The 22,043-nt window shown below is 42.6% G+C and overlaps 1 protein-coding gene across 3 annotated transcripts in view; it reads left to right on the top strand.

The window, feature by feature from the left end:
- Positions 1 to 6,258, top strand: part of GOLGA5 (golgin A5) — a 43,784-nt gene extending 37,526 nt beyond the window's left edge. For 2 of the 3 annotated variants that reach the window (XM_053601710.1, XM_053601711.1), the window contains 4 exons: positions 189 to 414; positions 1,945 to 2,050; positions 4,285 to 4,348; positions 5,789 to 6,258. In XM_053601710.1, coding sequence (XP_053457685.1) covers positions 189 to 414; positions 1,945 to 2,050; positions 4,285 to 4,348; positions 5,789 to 5,869 — 477 coding nt within the window. In that variant the 3' untranslated portion in view covers positions 5,870 to 6,258. Of the gene's footprint in view, positions 1 to 188; positions 415 to 1,174; positions 1,297 to 1,944; positions 2,051 to 4,284; positions 4,349 to 5,788 lie in introns of those variants that run through there. The other variant, XR_008382385.1, reaches the window with a different exon arrangement.
- Positions 6,259 to 22,043: the final 15,785 nt, after the last annotated feature.

Here is a 22,043-nt window from a genome sequence, read left to right as displayed (position 1 = left end):
TTGACCCACGAAATTGGTTTTGTGACCCTGCTAATATTTTTGAAAATGACTTCTGTGGACAGTTAAGAATCAATGTAGAGTTTTGGAAAACCAGTTGATGCCACGATTTACTGTAAAAATACAGTGTGATTTCCATATTGTTTGACTTTCATTTTATGTGATAATTTTCTGAACACTTTGCCTTTCAGCTTACCAATAAAACATTAAGCAATAGCAGTCAGTCTGAGTTAGAAAGTCGACTCCATCAGCTAACAGAGACCCTCATCCAGAAGCAAACCATGCTGGAGAGTCTCAGCACAGAAAAGAACTCCCTGGTCTTTCAACTCGAGCGCCTGGAACAGCAGATGAACTCTGCCTCTGGAAGTAGTAGTAACGGATCTTCTATTAATATGGCCGGAATTGACAGTGGCGAAGGTAAACAAACAGAAAAAGAATCTCAGAACATTTCATTCAGACATAATTTTGAAAAAACAACAGAGAGACTATTTTTATTTGAAAAGAAAAAAACTTGTATCCAATGAAGGACTCAGTTTGCTGATGTGAGACCTGGACCATTTAGTATTGTCACTAGTAGACTGGATAATGGACTGATTACTATCCCTCATTGGTATTAGACTTGGAGAAAGGAGGCCTGAGGATTGATAACCATCTTAAAATGTGTAAAATACGTAGTAAGATAAATGATGCTAACAAGACAAGTAATTCAGTAGTGGGGAAGTTTCAGGAAACATTAAGCAAGATTTGTTAGAATAATCTTTCAATAAATAAGTCTGAGTATTAAAGCTAATATATAGTTCACATAAGTATATCCATGCTCTGATTTTAGGAAATCTATAGGTTCCTAAAATATATAATCTAAAATCTTATAAGCATCAACAGATCAAATGTTTAATCTTAGAACTTCATAAAATCTACAAGAAGTCATTCACTAAATCTCTCAGTTTTTTGGCTCTAAGTTCTTTTTAAAAACTTAAAAAATATACAGTTTTCAGGAATTACTGGGTCCAAGTATGGGGATGGGATTATAATTTAAATAGGGTGGTCGAGGAAGACCTCATTACTAAAGTCCCAAAAGCAGTAAGGTAGTGAAGTGAAGAGGCCTAGAGGGAAGGTGTTCCACACAGAGCAGAGCAGGTACAAAGGCCCTGAGGCAGGCATGTTCTGGCTGTTTCAGGAACAGCAAGGAGGCCAGTGCAGCTGGAATGGACTGAGTGAAGGAGAGACTAGTGTGAGATGAATCCAGAGAGCTTGGAGGAGGCTGTTTAGGCCTGTGTGAGGACTTTTACTCTGAATGAGGTAGGAAGCCATGAAAGATCTTGACATGGGTGACTGATCTGACTTGCATTTTAACAGGATGCTTCTGGTTGCTGTCTGGAGTACAGACTGCAGAGGGCTAAGAGTGGAGGCAGGGGGACTGGGCTAGGGGAGGCAGGGGAGCCATTGCAGACCAATGGGATTGTGGGATGAATTGAGATGTATTTTAAAGGTGAGCTGACAGAATTTTCTAGCAGATTAGATATGCAGTTTGAGAGAAAGAAAGGAGTAAAGGTTTTTGCTTGAGCAGAGGGGTAGAGATGTTGTATCCTAAGACAGGGAAAGTAGTAGAAGAGGCAGGTTGGCAACAGGGGCAGGAAATCAGAATCCTAGTGTGCATGTTGTTTGAGGTGCCCACTCGCCATCTGGAGAAAGGTGAATAGGCCATTGGATGAGTCTGGCAGGGATGGGGGATCTGGGCTGGAGTACTAAGTTTGGAGTCCTCAGCCCAGCCTCAATCCTGTTAGTATAGGAACAAAGGGCTCATTTATCTGTCTTTATGATTTCATCTGCTTTGGTGTGATGCTTAGTTGGCCTTGAGAATTTCTTCCACATGTATTTCTAACTATAATTTTCTGAGAAAGTTAGTTTTTGGTGTCAGTACATTAATTTATTTTCTTATTTAAACAGGTACACGTCTGCGAAATGTTCCTGTTCTTTTTAGTGACACCGAAACTAATCTGGCAGGAATGTATGGAAAAGTTCGCAAAGCTGCTAGTTCAATTGACCAATTTAGGTAAGAAGTGCCAATGAGGATGAAAGATGGACTATCAGCTGTTTTTATAACATTTTTCAGTGGTTGAGATCCAGAGTCCTGTTAGACAGACCTAGTATTTAAAGTGACATTTACTGGCCAGGTGCGGTTGCTCACACCTGTAATCCTAGCACTCTGGGAGGCCTAGGTAGGTAGATTGCTTGAACTCAGGAATTCCAAACCAGCCTGAGCAAAAATTGAGACCTTGTCTATACTAAAAAAAAAAAAAAAAAAAAAAATACATATATATATATATAAACTAGCCCAGCATAGTGGCTCACACCTGTATTCCCAGCTACTTGGGAGGCTGAGGTAAGAAGATCTCTTGTGCTCAAGAGTTTGAAGTTGCCCTGAACTATGACGATGCCATGGCACTCTACCAGAGCAACAAAGTGGGAGTCTGTCTCAAAAATAAAAAATAAAAATAAATAAAATGACATTTACCTTATTTTTTGTGTAACATTTCAGTACCATGGAATGCTTCATGAGGTCTGCCAGTGCCCACATTTTATTGAAGACAATTAACACCAACTCTTCTTTCTGTAATAAACTCTATTAAAAAACTAATTAAATGGGCGGCACCTGTTGCTCAGTTGGTAAGGCGCCGGCCCCATATACCGAGGGTGGTGGGTTCAAACCCGGCCCCGGCTGAACTGCAACCAAAAAATAGCTGGGCGTTGTGGCGGGCGCCTGTAGTCCCAGCTACTCGGGAGGCTGAGGCAAGAGAATCGCTTAAGCCCAGGAGTTGGAGGTTGCTGTGAGCTGTGTGATGCCACGGCACTCTACCGAGGGCCATAAAGTGAGACTCTGTCTCTACAAAAAAAAAAAAAAAAAACTAATTCAATTTCATTGAGACAGCCTGTCTCATATAAAACTATACATTTGTATTTTATCCTAGTATTTTATCATGTGATTAGAATAAAAGATGCTATTATATGTAACTGAACAATACTTAATTTTAATATATATCTTATATGTGTTACATAAATAACATAATTTATGTTCTGTACAGTTACATACACATTTTTAGACCAGCAGACATCCAACTTCTCAAGAAAATATTTTAACAGTTTACATATAGCTTGATAAAGTTCATGTCTAAATAACATATTACACCCTTTTTCCTTTTAGTGTTTATAATTAAACACAGTTTTAATGAATTGTTTGCACAGTAGTTCTTCTCTACATTTTTTAATGTAAGAACCAAACAATGGTATTAAAAGTAAGGAGAATGATAAAGTAAGATTCCTGAAGCTGTGGTACTAGGATGCTGTAATTATTATCTCCAAATTAGGCACTTCTGTTTCAACTATTCATTTTTCAACATACGTAATTTTTGGAGAATTTATATGGAAGCCATTCTACTAGTGGCAATGAAAGAAGTAGAAAGGGGCGGTGCCTGTGGCTCAGGGGGTGGGGCGCTGGCCCCATGTACCTCGCGAGGGTGGCAGGTTTAAACCCGGCCTCCGCCAAACTGCAAAAAAAATAGCCGGGCGTTGTGGCGGGCGCCTGTGGTCCCAGCTACTCAGGAGGCTGGGGCAGGAGAATTGCCTAAGCCCAGGAGCTAGAGGTTGCTGTGAGCTGTGATGTCACAGCACTCTACCGAGGGTGAGAAGGTAAGACTGTCTCTAAAAAAAAAAAAAAAAGGGAGAAAGCAGAAAGGTATATTTGCCTGTACATATATCCATCTTGATAAGGGAAAATGTTGCAAAGAGGCATGGGTTATAAGGTCTAGCATCATATTACCTCTATTACTTGCTCAGGTGTCTTCTTGAGTTTCTATAACTTTGTGCATTTTAGAAGCATATATCTGTGCACAAGCTCCCAGATGAGCTATTTGCAGGTTAATGCCAACCAGACTCTTGTTTTTTCTCCATTCACGTGGTTGACATCCACATCATCTTTTGTAACTTCTATAGCTCCTAAAAGAAAAATGATTTAGAGTGGAACCAAGTTTGCCTCCTACAGTCGTAGCCATAGAATTAAGAGAAATACTTTGTACTAGTACTAAAGTTTAATAAGTCCCAAATAATCATAAATGTATTTGTTTGCTATTATGACGTTTCTATATAGTTATTTTCCAGCAATCATGTAACAGTCTACTACAAAAATCATTCTTCCACATGAATAGAAATTTAAGAAAAAAAAAAAATCCCTGCTATTACAGGAAGATTTGTTTTGAATGTAACTCTCTTCTCCCACTCCCATTTGCACAGTATCCGCCTGGGAATTTTTCTTCGAAGATACCCTGTAGCACGAGTTTTTGTAATTATATATATGGTAAGTAAATGAGTTTGAAAAAATAATGCTGCATTTGATTTTTCACTAGTTTTTTCCCAGTGCTGATCTTACTGATATTTTAGCAATACATTTTGAAAGAATGAACTCATTTTTAGTCATTAAGATTTTTTGCTTTAGCTGGGCATTGTGGCAGGCACCTGTAGTCCCAGCTACTCAGGAGGCAGAGGCAGGAGGGTCACCCGACCCCAAGAGTTGGAGGTTGCTATACGCCAGGCTGATGCCCTGGCACTGGGGCAACAGGGTAAGACTCTGTCTTTAAAAAAAAAAAGATTTTTGTCTTTAAGTAGTTATAATTTAATAATTCATTATGTATAGAAAGCAGATTTACTCAAAAGGTTTAACTACAAATAAATTTAGTGCATTTACTTCCATTTTTAAGCCCTTCTAATCTTAAAAATACAATATAAAATAATTGGTTCTATTTTATCTTGGTATTATAAAGTTACTGTGTTTTGCTTTATTTTCTAAAAGGATCTCAAGGTTGATTTACTTTGTTCTATATTTCTTAGCTCTAATAAAACGTTTACAGTAGTTGGGAGTGCCAGTTCACGTGTCCTTTGTGCTTAAAAGCTCACTAGCTATTCTGAGTGGGTATGTCTAAAAGTGGTTGGGTTGAATTAAGATGGGCTGCTTTCTTAAAAACAAAAGCCTACTTAAAAAGAAGTTTCTCTGTGATCCACTAGAGGGAAGACTTACTCCTTTAAATAAACCTTTGTAAGATAGATAGGGAAAACAAAAAAGGAATCGCATCAGAGGGGTTGATTTTCCAGGTGTTAGTCATTATGAGTAACACAGCACTCAGTACATGATATGTGATTTTTTGCACACTGCAAAGTGGTGAGGCACTTAGTAATAGAATCTCGTATCATTTTGGTACTGCCACAAGGGAATTAGTGGATATTTATCACTATGATCATGTACTAGATCCTAAAATCAGCCTCTAAAACCTGACACATTATTCCTGGCAAGAACGTTTTTCCATCTTTTCTTCACCAAACTTTGGCTAAACTCCCTCTCAAAACACAACTGTAACTCTGTTCTAAGTCTTCCCAGCCAAGTCCTGTATATCTAGCAGGTTAACGCCTGCCATCCACTCTGCATTATGATCACCTGAATGGCTGTTTATGTGTACATGTGCATGTTATGAATGAATTCAAGACTTCACTCCTCTCAACTGCATTCAGTAGGAATAGCTACTCCTTACTACCCTCCATTGCACTGAGCTCATTTAATTGTTTATTCATTTGTTCCTTCATTATTTACCCAGTCCTATGTCCCTACCAGGTTTCAGACACAGTGTATTCTTTAGGGGACACACAGACAAATAAGACAAAGTCCCTGCCCTCAGTGCACTGTGCAGTGGGTATTAGGTAAAGATGGATTGATTGACTAATCCACAAATTGTTTTTCTTTCTTTAGGCTTTGCTTCACCTCTGGGTCATGATTGTTCTTTTGACATACACACCAGAAATGCACCATGACCAACCACGTGGCAAATGAACCAATCCTGATAATTGCGCTGATTGGTCGTTTTTTTCTGGACTTGGGATCTGCAAAAAGGCCAATTGCCTAAAATTCCTGAGAAGAATGCACAAGATTATTTTATCACTACAATCTTTTAACTTTTTAAGTTATTATATATATATATATGTATAAAGTATTCTGCTACCTAAATCTTCCTCTTATTTCCTTCAAATGGTAAGAGTTTCTAAAACAGAATAACCTCAGCTCTGCTTTTTCTGAGTGTTCCTAATATATATAGAGAAAGATACTGAGGTTATTCACTTCTGTACAGACCATCCTGTATTTTAGGAGACACTGATTATGGGTATAATCAGGGAAACTAATTGTACTTAGTGCTAAAAATAAAAGATTTTCTGTTTTGATAATTTAGTCTTTCTTTTGTATTTTCATACATTTAACTTTGCAAGTAGAGATTTGCTTTTTACATATTATAGGCCTGATTCATGCAAGTCTTTTTATAAATACATAAAATTTACTATACATTTTTATTTTTTAAAATAATGGCTTTTCATCCCCATTAAACAAGACCTTTCCAGATGGACTTTAGTGAGGAGAGCTGGAAGCCAGCAGCTGAAGGCCCTTGTGATTCCCTGTGGTTTGCCCTGCTCCCCAGTGCACGCTTCTGCCTTTCCTCTCCATCCCCCTGTGCTGCCTTCCCGGATTTCTTATCCCTTTACTCCTTGTTTGCCTCCTCCTGTCCTTTTCTCTGGTCTGTACATTCAGTAAGCCCATGATGTCCATAGCCCCTGCCAGTAGCATTTAGGAGTCAAATTTGTTTCACCAACCTATGTGTTTTTAAAACACTGTAGTGCTGGCAGGATGTCGTGGCTCACACTTGTAATCCTAGCACTCTGAGAGGCCGAGGTGGGTGAGCTTGAGCTCAGGAGTTCAAAACCAGCCCAAGCAAGAGAGAGACCCTGTCTCTACTAAAAGCTAAAAAAGCTAGCTGAGGCAGCGCCCAGAGCTCAGTGGGTAGGGCTCCAGCCACATACATCAAGGCTGGTGGGTTTGAATCTGGCCCAGGCCAGGTAAAACAACAATGGCAACAAGAACAACAGAAAATAGCCGGGGGTTGCGACAGGTGCTTGTAGTCCCAGCTACTTGGGCGGCTGCGGCAAGAGGATCACTTGAGCCCAAGAGTTTGAGGTTGCTCTGACATAGCATTCTACTGAGGGTGACAAAGTGAGACTGTCTCAAAAAAAAGAAAGAACAGCTAGCTGAGCATTGTGGCAGGCACCTGTAGTCTGAGCTACTTGAGAGACGGAGGCAAAAGGATTGCTCCAGCCCAAGAGTTTGAGGATGGCATGAGCTATGATGCCACAGCACTCTATCCAGGGAAGGAGAGTGAAACTCTGTCTCAAAAAAAAAAAAAAAACACTAGTGCAGAGGTACTATAGATTTATTCTTTAAGTTCAATATAGTATCTGTATTGACTTTCATCTTCACATCTGAATTCTTAGGTTATTTTGTCACACAGGTACTGGTGGCCTGTCTTCACGTGAAATTAATATGTGTAGCTCTTGGTCTGTGCAAGGGTATAAGCCCTCCTATGGGGGAATGTCTTTGAAGCAGTCTGCTTGGTGCCTAACTGAAAACCTGACCAAAGTTTCTATTCTTAACCATCTCTCTACCATGACTTTAATTGACATGAGCCCTGTAAATCCTTCAGAAGTTTTGGTACTGTAGGAGATGTGTATGTTTCTTATTTTTCATTAGAAAAGGTCATCTTTGGTGTATTTGGGCTGTTTTTCTTCTTGGCAGCAATGAAAAAGGCAGAAAGTTCCACACAATATAAAAGCAAATGTTGGAGGTTGGCAGTAGGGACACTTGACTAGGTCTGCATAGGATTTACGGCACAGTCTTTCTCAGATCTGATAGCCCCAGAGTATCTGAACTGAGATCAGGGCTGATCTCAAACAGAATAAAGTAAGAGTTAAGTCTTGTTAATATATTTTAAAGGTTTTTTTTTCCTTCCCTCTCCTAATTTGGAAATATTTCTGGAAAATGATTAAAACTAGGTTACGTACTTAAAATGGAAAACAACACATGCGTCTCCATTGTGGATTGCCAGACTTTCTGTCTCCATGTATGTCCTCCTGGCTTTTGTTAGGAGATCTCTGAGTCTTTTGTTCAGTCTTTACACATACTTGGCTTTGAAAATAGTTTGACAGTATGCTTCGGGATTATTCTTCTGTAGTTACATAAATCTTTAATTGTGTTTCATTTTCAGTACTCTTGACCATTAACTGGGGAATTTTCTTTTTTTTTTAATTTTTTTTTAATTCAATCATAGCTGTGTACATTAATGCAATCATGGGAACTGGGGAGTTTTCAAAAGTCCTCTTATTCACTTATCCTCAGATAACAGAAAACCTACTTGACCTAATTAAAGGGGTTGCATGAGAACTAAGTTTCCCCTTCTTAATCCAATGTATTTAAAGATATTTTAAATGAATGTGTATGTGTATAGATGTAAATATATTATCAGAGCTCTTATACTGGTTTGAATTTATAGGTGTCAATTGGAAAATAAAATTTTAAAATTTTAAAATTTCCCTTTCTCTAGACCTTGTGCTGAGTAGAAACTACCTTTCCTATTGCTACAGAACAAAAACTTCAAAGGACAAGCACGGGTTTTGTTAAAATATGATGGAAATAGGCGTTCCCTGTTATTTCTGTAGATGAGGAAGTAGGCTACGGAAGGAGGGGATGGTAGAAACAACGGAATAGGCTTCCCGAGGCTCCCTATTGCAAGAGACCCACTGCGTGCTGGAAAAGGCCAATGAGGGCATCTTGGTCTGGGTGGAAGTAGAAGGAAAGAGCTGGTGAAGCCTAAGGGACAGCCAAGAAGTAAAGCCTAAGGAACGTCAGACTGTCATTGGCCAGAGGAAAGAAATGACTGAGAAAGAGGTCTCGACAGTGATTATTCTGCACACATTAAGACTAGTACTATATTCCTGTTCTTTCCTGGCTGAGAAGAATATGGATTAATTGAATCTGAATTTCCACACTTCTCCATGGTGATCTGTTCTCCAGATACACTCAGAACCCACAAACACCTCAAAATAAGTGAAGCTCTTTTTGTAAGAACACTTGAATGTCAAATGTGTTACATATACACACAGAAGTTTTATTTATAGAAGATGTCTCAAGGGAAAAAAGTGGGCAGTAAACTAATTTTATTTTAAACCATATTAAGACTACAAAGTCATTTGAATTATGGGTGCCTTGTGCACAGGCCACTTCTAGGGAATGGGGTGGGGGGACGTCACTGCCCTTACATTGTAGAACTTACATTGAGGTGGGGAGAGCAGACTATGAACATAATCATAATACACCACTCCGTGTTCAATGCTGTGAAAAAAGATTAGATGGGGTGAAGTGGGTAACAGGGGACGTCCTCTCTGCAGAGATACCCATGCAGGTCCTGAGTAAAGTGGAGAGCCCTAAAAATAAAGGGTGGGTTTTCCAGGCAGTAGGTTCAATAAGAAGCACAAAGCCTTTGAATGGGAATGTACTTGGCACGTTCAAGGACTAAAACTGACCAGGCACGGTGGCTCACACCTGGAAACCTAGCACTTTGGGAGGCTGAGGCAGGAGGATCACATGAGGCCAGGAGTTCAAGACCAGCCTGAGCAATATATAAAGATGCCATCTCTATGAAACAGTAGAAAAAAATTAGCTAAAAATTAGCTGAGTGTGGTGGTGTGCACCTGTAGTCCCAGCTACCCCAGGAGTTTGAAGCTGCAGTGAGCTGCGATCATGCCATGGCACTCTAGCCTAGGGATAAAGGGAGCATCAAGCCAGTCCTGTGGGCCAAGGTAAGGATGTTGGATTAAACATTCCATTTTGTTTCTGGTTGGTAACCCCCTCTGCCCTGAACCACTATCTTTTTGGGGGAAGAGGGGAGACAGGGTCTTGTTGTGTCACCCAGGCTGGAATGCAGAGGCGTCATCATATCTGGCTGCAACCTCACACTCCTGGGCTCAAGTGATCCTCCTGCCTTAGCCTCCCAAGTAGCTGGGACTACAGGCACCTGCCACCACACCTGGTCTTGCTCTTGCTCACTCTGGTCTTGAGCTCCTGACCTCAAGCAAATCCAAGCCTTTTAACATCGCATGTGATCAGACCCTCACTACCCTGTGCACTTTGAGCCACTCCCCGCACCTTATTCTGCTGTCATCTCGTGACCACTGTACTAGCCTATTCCAATTATTCAATTATTCTCTGCTGCTTCTCATGGGAGGATTTTACTTCCCATTCCACTGATGTCAGCCTTGGCCATATGACTGGATGTGCTTTGGGGAAATATTAGTGGAAGAGACGCTCTAAGAAAATCAGAGTCATCTGTGACTCCTCCACTGGTTCCTTCTCCGTGAGTGTCCCAGGTGGGGACTGTTCCTTCAGGCTAGGAATGGTTTGAATGAAGAAAACACGGAGCAAAGTGTAAACATGGAATGTGTCCTCAGTGGGCATGTAGCCTGAATGAATGGCGAATCTTTGCTTTTGTGGGCCCCTGAGATTTTGGAGGTTGTCCTTGCAAGAGCTAACTGGTGTGCCCACTCACGTGCCGTGCTTTCTCTTCCTCCAGACCTCCCCTCTGCTTGGGACACTTCACTTCTTGACTCTTGCCCCCTCCCGGCATCACCTCAGATGCCACTTTCTCTGTGATGTCAGAAATCCTCCCTCTTCTCCTCAAAAGAGAAAAAAAATTACAAGGCTAGGTGATAATAGGCAAAATAATGGCTCCCCCAAAAGATGTCCCTGTCCTAATCCCTGGAACCTGTGAATATGAAAATGGTTAAGGATCCTAAAATACAAATTATTTAGCTATGTTGACGTAATCACAGAGGTCCTTAAAAGGTGGAAAAGGGAAGCAGAGGGGTTAGAGAAGATGTAACAATGGAAGCAGAGGTCATGGCAAGGCCACCGCTGGCTTTGAAGGCCCTGAGGTGAAGAATGCTGGAAAAGACCAGGAAGCAGATTCTCCCCTGGAACCTCCATGAAGAAATGCAGCGAGACCTTAGTTTTGGCTCAGCGAGACCCACGTCAGGCTTCTGTCCTCCAGAATTGGAGAGAATAAATCTGTGTTGTTTTAAGCTACTAAGTTACTGGGAATTTGTGATAGCAGCCCTCAAAGGCCGTGACAGGTGCCTGTGCACCCCAAGGTGCCTCATCACGCTCTGTCCCTCCAGGAGGTCTCCACAACTGATATTTCTCTTCAGAGACTAGACTAGTGCAGGGCACTTAGTAAGTCCTCAATATGGACTGTGCAATACACAATTTTCAAAACTAGGACTAACGAGGCACAGGGATGTGTGACCAAAAAGGAGTATACGCTTAAGGCTGGATGCTGGAATATTTTCTGGTTTGATCTCTCAATTACCTGAGGTGCTGGTTAAACCACTCAGAGTCTCCCATCCTCAATTTCCTTGTTTTTAAAAATGGAGAAAATGCCACCATCACCAAGAATTTCCCCACAGGTAAAAAGAGCATTTTCTAAGTTGTAAAGTGTATTCAGATGTTACTTTCACTGGATGGTGTGTGAATTTTAAAGTTGGATGAGACTAGGAAAGTGAAAAGTGGCCCTGCTGACAACCAATCCACCATGTTCCCAGTTCCCAGCGGAACATACACAGTACTCAGAACAAGACATTGACAAGGTGGCTCTGGTGAGCACAAAAATTGCTAAACACTCCTCTCTGCAGACAGGCGTTGCTCTTTACTGAGCGTTCGCTGTTCCTGAACCCATAACAAACTCGAGCCCCATTTGAACCCTCCTTGGAGATAGCAATGACTGAGGCCCCCAGTCACGGAATGGCCCCTGCTTTTTGACAGCGTCGAATCCAGACCCCACACCAGTTCCTTCTTGTGCCTCGCAATCATCCAGCACAGGCCCAGACCCTGAGAAGCCCCTGTCATCGCCCCTCACTGACACGCTCCTGAGGACACATCCTCCCTGGCTGCAGCAAGCCCAATGAACCTATCTTTGGAAGTTTGTTGTGTTTTGTTTCTTGTTTGTTTTGACTACAGAGATGTTCTTTGCTCGGCTCTAATGGACACCCCTCATACTCAGTTATATAATTTTACAGACAAGCAGATAGATCCAAAGACCTATCAAGGTGCTCCAACCAGTAACAAAGATGAGATCAAGTAGGTCTTTTGTCTGTTTACATAGAGGCCTGGTTTTGGACTATGCAGTTACTGAACATGTCAGTTGACTAAATCTGGCGCAGAGTCTTCTATTTCCCCTCTTGACCTGGGCTTTCCAATAGCTTTTAGTCGCTGGAGGAAACCTGCTATATCTTTTCAAATAATACTTAGTTCTGGGACAAAGCCAGGTACATTCTGGTGAGAGTTAATGGTTCTTTATCAGTGTGAGAGGAAGCAGGTGTGTGTTCCCTGTTGCCATCTGATTTATTTCTTGGAGCTCTAGGAACAGTTACTCCACTAGCCACCCAAGCAGGAAATTGCCTTCCTGCAGAAGGTAAACAAGAGGGTTTGCTTTATTTTTAGCCATAAAATCGGACCTCAAAAGCACTTCAAATCACTCAGGGTTTTTTTTATTACTAGAGTAATATTCCTTAATTGTTGGGAAATACAGAAAATTATAAAGAAATATCATTCACCCACACATCCATACTATAAACTAATAAGTGGTCCCATTTTGGCCATCTTCTTCCAGTTTTTTTTTTTTTTCTAATTGTGAATGTGTATGTTATGTCTGAAGGTCTGGAAGTGGAAGGAGAGCAGCTTTTAGTTGAAATCGTATGTGGTTCATCGTGAAAGGATACAGAAAAATCAGGAAACGTAAAATTCATGTGGATGAAAACAAATGAAGCCCTCCCAGCAACACCGATAAGCTAAACAAGTTGAAATTGCACTTGTGAATAGGTGGCTCCTGTGGCCCAGTGGGTAGGGCGCCGGCCCCATATACAGAGGGTGGCAGTTTCAAACCTGGCCCCGGTCAAACTGCAACAAAAAAATAGTGGAGCATTGTGGCGGGGGCCTGTAGTCCCAGCTACTCAGGAAGCTGAGGCAAGAGAATTGCCTAAACCCAGGAGTTGGAGGTTGCTGTGAACTGTGACGTCACAGCACTCTACCCAGGGTGACAAAGTGAGACTCTGTCTCTAAAAAAAAAAAAAGAAAGAAAGAAATTGCACTCATGAATCAGAAAGGACGCTGTCGACTGTGTTTCTTGGAAGTGAAATAATGGGCCATAACACAGTCTGTCTCAAAACTTTTATAGTGACCTACATACTATATATATAATTTCCATTTTTAATTATATCTTTAAATTGTATAACCCATGAATACAAACTTACTGTAAAAAAAATCCCAATGACACATGCAGAGCAAAAGTCCTAGTGCCCTTCACACTACACCTTTCTCCCATTTCCCAGTGATAACTACTATTAAATTATCTTAATAAATAATATTAAGTACTTGTGATACTTTAGTATTCACTCAATAGTACTCAGTAAGTAAGTGCCTTGCAGTGTGTAGGATTGGCGTGGCAGGATTCACTAATGGTGAACAGATTGCACGCTGACCTCAAGTGATTCCCCACCTCCTGGTGCCAGGTCTTTGTGTAATTCCCTCCTTGTCTGTGCAAACAGGACCTGTGACTTGCTTCTGACCAACAGAATATGGCAAGTGTGAGGGAATGTCTCTCCCATGATTTGGTTTTGTTCTATGGGAAAGGCAATAGGCAGTCAGCCTCGTGATTACGTACATTGTAAAATGTACTGTTGTAGCTGATCGAACTCTTCCTGCTGACTTGATAAAGTGAGCAGCCACGTGAGGAAGCCTATGCAGCAGAGTGCTCCAGATGGTGTCAAGGGCCTTGGGCAGCCTCCAGATCACACAGCAAAAAGCCGGAGCCCTCATAACACAAGCACAAGGAAATGAATACTGCCAACAATGCAAATGAGTTTGGAAGTGGATTCCTCCCCAGTCAAACCTCCAGATGAGACCACAGGCCTGTCTGACATAGTGACTATGGCCTTGTGAGATTAAAAAGAGAGGACCCAGCTTAACTGTGCCCAGACTCCTGACCCACAGAAATTGAGATGATTACTGCGTGTTGTTTAAGTAAAGCTGCTGAACTTGTGGCAATTTCTTATGCGCTGATACACCTTTTCTATGCATTTTCATACTATGGCCATCAGGATGCCTTGAGTTTAAGCACCAGACACACAACTTAAACTGGAAGAAGCCAAAAGGAAATCTGTAACTAACTTCAGGTGTGTTTAATTTCAGTGTCACTCTCCTTCTCTTACCTCTGGTTTGTTGTGTGTAGATTCGAACCACAGGCAATCACTCCCCAAACAAAGGTGACCATGCTGACTCGTGTGATAGCTCTGTCACTGTGTAGAATTGTCAAGTGATAGTTCACATCCTAGCAGCCTGGTGGCCTCGGTGGGGGGAACACTAGCTTGTCCCAATATGTTTTGCAAAAGCCCTGGGGTTGGTGTCTGTTGGCCTTGGTCGGACTACACTGAGACATGTGCTCACCAATCCCTGGAGACAGGTGGGCGTGGTTCATATGCCCACACCCAAACCTCATAAACTCAAAGGGAGAGGAGTAAGTGCTGAAAGAAAACAAGGGTGCTCCTGATTGGAGGTAGAACAGAAGCTGAGTGATACAACAAGAGCTGTCCGCATCCACAGTGGATACTACGAACCTAAAGGAATAAGCAACTTTGCTTCCTACTTTGTTGACATACTGGTAAACAACAGTATCATAGCAATACCGCCCATAAAACTTTCTGCAGTATTTATGAAACTTTTTAAACTTACAGAAAAGTTGAGAAAAGAACATAATAAATATCCATACACCCTTCACTTAGACTTCTTCATTGTTAACATTTTGGCCCAGCTCTTCTCCCTCCCTCCATCACCCGCAGAAGGACTAACAGTAATGTTCAGGTCTCATCACACTCCATCCTGGGATATTTCAGCATGAGCCTAAGAATAAAAAGTAGTCTCCCATGTAACAACAAAACCATTAACACATCCAAGAAATCTGACATTGTGCAATGATATTACCTTAGACAGAGTCCATGTTCAGTTTTTTCTAACTGTCTAAAACACGTTCTTTGCGTGCTGTTTTTAATTTTTTTTCTGATCCAGGATCCAATCCAAGATCGCATATGTCTTCAGTCTCCTTAAATCTAGAACAGCCCTCCTCCCCTTTCTTGGCCCTTCGCAGGTTGATATTTTGAAGAGTGTGGGCCAGAGAGATAACTTGGAGGAGGCCCCAGGACATGAATTTGTTTCCTCATGATCAGATTCAGGTTAAACATTTGGGGGAAGAATACCAGATGAAGGGTAGGTGGCGCCGGATTGTTACATGATTCAGGAAGTATGTACCGCCAGTGAGGCTACATTCCTCCACTTGGTTAAAATGGTTCCTGGCAGATCTGGCCATTTTAAAGGTGTATTTTTCCCTTTGTTGTTAATAAGTGTTTTGTGCAGTGATACCTTGGAAACCTTGAAAATTTCTAAGTCCCCAACAAATTTCCATTGGTTTTAGAATGCTTTGGTGATCCCTGCCTGAATCGTTATATATTGGTAGCTGCAAAATGGTAATTTTCTAATTCTATCATCATTCTTTCTGTTGTTGCTAGCTGGCCTGTTTCTTTCCCTCTACTTCCTCTTTTTTTTTTCCTTTCTTCCTTTAGCGATTCTCTTACCCTTTGCCTCCCAAGTAGCTGGGATTACAGGCGCCCGCCACAACGCCCAGCATTTTTTTTTTTTGGTCTCACTCACAGGCTCATGCTGGTCTCGAACCTGTGAGCTCAGGAAATCCACCTGCCTCAGCCTCCCACAGTGCTAGGACTACAGGCATGAACCACCACACCTGGCCTTCTTCTTTTTTTTTTTTTTAAAAAAAAATCCTATCAGTATGTACCTATTTTTTTTTTTTTAATTTTAAAATGCAATATGTTGGCTGGGCATGTGGCTCACACCTGTAATCCTAGCACTTTGGGAGGCCAAGGTGAGTGGATTGCTTGAACTCAGGAGTTTGGGACCAACCTGAGCAGGAGTGAGACCCCTGTCTCTACTAAAAAAAAAAAAAAAAAATAGAAAAACTAACCAGGCATAGTGGTGCATGCCTATAGTCCCCGCTACTCGGGAGGCTGAGGCAAGAGGATTGCTCAAGTCCAAAGTTTGAGATCTATGATGATGCTACAGCACTCTACCCAGGGTGACAGAGAGAGACTGTCTCAAAAAAAAATAAGTAAATAAATAAATAACAAAAATAAAATAAAATGCAATATGTTAAAATCCATTATCATCATCGTTCTTGTTGATATATATATATATATTTTTTGCAGTTTTTGGCTGGGGCTGGGTTTGAACCCTCCACCTCCGGCATATTGTTGATATTTAAATTGTGCCAGATTTAATCAGTGACAGCAACCCCCTCATGCCCAAGCTGTGGCTTGGCCTCTCCCCATTCATTCTGAGCACTTCTTTGCTTTCTGGCAAACCAAGATATTCCACTTCAGTCTAGTTCTTCCCGGTCTTGGATCTGGAATCAGTCATTTCTGCAAAAAAGCCCTGTGGTTCCTTTTAATGGAGAACAGTATTTGGAATCCAAGAGATCAACCTTAGGACCTTCCACATAATTTTTAAGGTTGCTAACCACCATTTGAAATTGGTTCACAATATTCCCATTAAGTGGACCAATCCATTAGTCCTCTTTAGGAAGAGAAAGAATCTTTCACTATTCAAAATAATACTGTGATGAGAAGCTGTGTGCATCAACCTTTTTTTGGAATTGAGAATGAGCACCTTAGAATACACCTAAGCAGCAATTTTCTTTTCTTTTTTTTTTTTCATTTATTATTAAATCATAGCTGTGTACATTAATGCAATCATGGGGCACCACACACTGGTTTTATAGACCATTTGACATATTTTCATCACATTGGTTAACATAGCCTTCCTGGCATTTTCTTAGTTATTGTGTTAAGACATTTATATTCTACATTTAGTAAGATGCACCTAGGTGTGATCCCACCAATCACCCTCCCTCCGCCCATCCTCCCCTCTCTTCCCTCCCTCTCCCCCTTCCCCATATTCTTAGGTTATAACTGGGTTATAACTTTCATATCAAAGCCATAAATTAGTTTCATAGTAGGGCTGAGTACATTGGATACTTTATCTTCCATTCTTGAGATACTTTACTAAGAAGAATATGTTCCAGCTCCATCCATGTAAACATGAAAGAGGTAAAGTCTCCATCTTTCTTTCTAAGTAGCAATTTTCAACCACACAGCACACTGCTGTGTCATGAGAGGATCTTTGGTGTGCCACAACATTTTTAAAGATCATTAATTAAATTATTTTCAGAAGATCAAAGTACAGCAAGTGTATTCTTTTTGTTACTTTTTTTTGATCAGATAAAGAAGATTAAAAAACGCTGTTCTAGAGTAACTGGGTTAAAGAGTGGGGACAATTTGCAGACTCTTTTTGCAAATCACCTCATTGCCCACCAGAAGTGCATCAGGTTCTTAGCACACTCTCACCAGCAACAAGGGTTAGCATAAAAACAGGCCCTCTGCAAATCCAGTAGACAGCTCGTATCTCAGTGTTGTTGATTACCAGTCAGAATAGATATAGTCAGGTAGAGTATATTTCATGTTGGTTATTTGAAATGTTTTATATAATCAAGTCATTTTAATGGGAAGATTCAGCAAAAGAGGAACTGAGTGCTGCTGATGTTCTAGTAACTGCAGGTGGGTGGGCAGCGGGACCCAAGAGTGGGAAGTTCAAACCAAGACAGCGTGGTCACTCCTAGATGTGGACCCCACCTGGGGCAGGTAGACCCTGCTGGAGTCATCAGCAGGCAGTGAAGCTCGAAGGTCTGAAGCCCCATGAGTCTCCAGTCAGTGCATGTTGTAGGACCCAGGGGCTTTGAGAAGAACGGCTCACATGGTGTGTGCAGCCAGGGGCAAAACAACTGCAAAGGAGAAGGGGACCAAGGCTACCCTTGGTCCCCAGTACCTGCTCAGTGATTGTATTACATAAGCCACACGGGGCGGGACCCCCATCCCACCCCAGCTCAGTCTGCGGGCTTCATTCTGAAGGTTAGGTTGGCTGTCAGGAGGAACAGCATTTGACCTGGGTCTTGACTGGGAGAACGAATTCAAACAGATTGGGCAAAACGCAAATAACAGCATTCTGTGAAGATTAAGTAACTCCCGAGGGTTCGCACACCGTCACCACCTGACGTGCTCCACAGGTCACTAAGCATCGGCCTTATTCTGCTCTGTGCTGTGTCCCAGCTCAGTCGCCACTGCTGCCAGCCCCCAGAACCCTTCCTGGCTACACATCCATTCTGTACAGCCCATCACTCCTTTACTCCTCCATTCATTCTCCAAAACAGTCCTGGGCGCCAGACCATGTGCTAGACACAGACCACAGTCACATGCAGAACAGACTCTGTCCCTGCCCCACGATGCCCACAGAAAGGGGAGAAGGCAGACATTAAATAACTCGGGTCAGTGTGTAATTTCAAATGGTAGAGATTCCGATGCCTGCTGGGAAGGAAAAGTAGAGACTGCAATAAGAAACCATGGTGGTCCTTTTGGAAAGAGATATGGAGAACACTCAGAGATCTAAAAATAGATCTGCCATTCAATCCTGTAATCCCTCTACTGGGCATGTACCCAGAAGACCAAAAAGCACATCTTAACAGAGATATTTGTACCAGAATGTTTATTGCAGCCCAATTCATAATTGCTAAGTCATGGAAGAAGCCCAAGTGCCCATCGATCCACGAATGGATTAATAAATTGTGGTATATGTATACCATGGAATATTATGCAGCCTTAAAGAAAGATGGAGACTTTACCTCTTTCATGTTTACATGGATGAAGCTGGAACATATTCTTCTTAGTAAAGTATCTCAAGAATGGAAGAAAAAGTACCCAATGTACTCAGCCCTACTATGAAACTAATTTAGGGTTTTCACATGAAAGCTATAACCCAGTTACAAGCTAAGAATAGGGGGAAGGGGGAAAGGGAGGGGAGGGTGGGGGGAGGTGGGTAGAGGAAAGGGGATTGGTGGGATTACACCAGCGGTGCATCTTACAAGGGTATAGGTGAAACTTGCTAAACGGTCTGTGAAGCTAGTGAATGATGCCCCAGGATTATATCAATGTACACAGCTATGATTTAATAAAAAAAAAAAAAAAGAAAAAGAAAAGAAACCGTGGTGGGGCCAGTTAGCAGATCACCTCCGGCCTGCCGTCTTCACCCGTGTTCCATCTCCTGGTTTGCAGCCTTCATCACCCGGCTGCTCTCGGAGAGCAAGTACTGCTCCCTAATGGTCCTTGGGGGCCCAGCACCTTTCAGGATTCCTGGCTTATGATTGTTTCTCCATCAGAGGAATGATAACAGAGGCCAGCAGGGACACTTTCATGGCCGGAGCGCAAAGACTTGGCTTTCAGAGGCGGTGACCTGTCCACCCCCACCAGTGCCAGGGGTGCCAGGGAACGAACCTCCTCGACACCAGCAGCCTCTACCTGTGCACTGGGGAGAAGCAGATGCTCTATGGGGAAAGGGGCACCTTTTTGAATTCTGGAACATAAAGAACGTTTCTGGGAATGCTTGCCTTTTGTTCCTTTGATGCAGTCCTTTTAGAGGCCAGAGGCACCATGGCCTGACAAAGCGTCATCTCAAGCCTGCAGAATCCTGCTCTGATCCAGATTCAGTCTCGCTCCACAGGAAATGCAAAATTGCAGCCGTTTTAGGTAAAGACCTCTCCTGGGGTCTCGCTGCAGCCCATTAACATGTCGGCAAGGACTTTCCCCCAGTGGATGCCGGTGCTAGAGCTTAACAGATGGTGGAATTTGAGAGCATGAAGTACCCTAGTGAACATCTGGCCCAAACCCCAGAGAGTTTTCAGCTAAAACAAATAGAAAACATGGGCTTCTGCAGCTCAATCTGACATTTTGCTCATGAGGTCTCCACAGCACAGACATGACAATCCCAGTTTGGGAAGGGCCGAGTAGGCAGCCTGAAGCCTCAGGGTCACAGCTGTCACAGAAGCAACTACCTTGGTCTCTTCTTTTGTTGACTTCCAAGCCCGGTGGAGATTCATTCCTAGAAATGAATGAAACAACATGTGGGGAGCATTTCACAGCTGCTTTAAAAAGAAAAATACCCTCTGGGAAGCCAAGGAGGGCAAATTGCTTGAGCTCAGGAGTTCAAAAGACCCATCTGTACTCAAAATAGAAAAAAAAAACCAAGGCAGGCATCATGACAGGTGCCTGTGGTCCCAGCTACTCAGGAGGCTGAGGAAAGAGAATCTCTTGAGCCCAAGAGTTTGAGGTTGCTGTGAGCTATGATGACACCACTGTACCCTACCCAGGGTGATGGAGTGAGACTCTGTCTCCAAATAAATAAATAAATAAAAATAAGCAAATAAAATTAAATAAACCAAAGCTGGAGTTGCTAGTTGCTGGAGCCCTGGGCCCAGCAGCTCCTGAAGAAACAGGAAGCACCCACTTCAGCCCTGAAGGGTTGCTGAGTTCTGCCACTTGGGAGCTGGGTGCAGGATTCAGCTCACTCTCCCCAACCTCCCTAGTGCAGCCTGCACCCCCCCACCCAGATTCTCCTTCCTCCTGCCCAGAACTGCCCGAGACTCCCATGCTTCACACTGTGCCAGGGCCGCCGCGCCTGGTCCTCCCCACCCCATCCCGCTCCACACCTTGCCTCCACTCACTCCAGACCCTTTCCTTCCTGACAGATAGCCGGTGGCTCTGTGAGCCTGTGGGCAGACGCAGGCTTGGGTAGGAGAAAGCCCCATTTGGAGCCAGGCAGACCTGGACCTCACTGTGCGAGGCCTGGATGCATCACTGGGCAGCGCTGACCCTCGCTCTCCCTGTCTGTGCAGGACAGAGCTGTCTGGGCCGCAGAGTGTTGAAGGCTTAGCAGGGAGGATGATAGAGGCTCTGGGAGACCAGGTAACTTGTGTAGGGGTGATTCTGTGTGAGGGACACTGTCACATGTGGTCTCTCATGGGAAACTGCCCCCCGCCCCCAGCCACCGCCACAGGACCCTCCTAGAGCTTGGTCCCACTCTTACAGTGCTTATTGGCACAATAGCATTATAGCTATTGTCTATTAAACAAATGCAAGTTACCTAGTCTCCCAGAGTCTCTATTTCCTCATGTGGCTAAGGTCCATTGCTTTGGGTGGCTATCAAGGATTAAATAACATATGTGTAGAGCAGGGCCTGATGTATAATAACAATAACCACAGTAAAAAGAAATCATGATTACTGCTATTACATTTTAGTAACATATAGCATCTTACATAGGACGCACTCAGTAAGTTTTTCCAGGCAATGTTATAAAGGTTTGATGGGAATCATAATCTATCCTCACCACTGTCTGGGAGGAAGTGTAATTATTATCTTTTATTTATACATGTACATGAGGAAATCACAGATGTTAAGTGGTGGGTGAAGCTGTACCTGCCTCAGCCCTGGGTGGGTCCTTGACAACAGCCTCCATACCCACGTGATGCCATGTCTAGCACAGCTAACCATAGCACCGTGTGGCATATACTTCTTCCATGCAGCACCTAGTTATTGAGCATCTGTTATTTTCCAGGCCTCATTCTTAGCCCTAGGGATGTGTCTCGGTCAGCTTGGGTTGCTATAACAAAATACCATAACCTGGGCAGCTTCAACAACCATTTATTTCCCGCAGTTCTAGATGCTGGGAAGTCCAAGATCAAGATGCTAGAAGATTCAGTGTCTGATGAGGCTCTTCTTCCTGACTTTTAGACAGATCCTTTCTTGTGGTGTCCTCACCTTGCTGTCTCTTCCTCTTCTTATAAGGGCACTAATCCCATTATGGGGCTCCACCCTCAGGACTCATCCAGACCTAACCAGCTCCCAAAAACCTCACCTCCAAATAACAGCATAGCAGGCATTGGGGCTTCAACATATGAATTTTCAGGGGACACAAACATTCAGTCCATAACAGAAGATGAGCTTAAAAAGATGTTTAGGAAATGAAAAATACATTTTAAAAAATGATCACAAAGAAATTGGAAAAGAATCAGTGGAAGCCCCAGAAATGAAAAATAATAATAGAAATAAGATACTCAGTGGAAAAAGAAAC

This window comes from Nycticebus coucang, chromosome 9 (assembly GCF_027406575.1).
Source record: "Nycticebus coucang isolate mNycCou1 chromosome 9, mNycCou1.pri, whole genome shotgun sequence".
NCBI classification, from domain to species: domain Eukaryota; kingdom Metazoa; phylum Chordata; class Mammalia; order Primates; family Lorisidae; genus Nycticebus; species Nycticebus coucang.
Note: the sequence above shows the minus strand (reverse complement) of the source record. Positions and strands in the feature narration are given on the sequence as shown.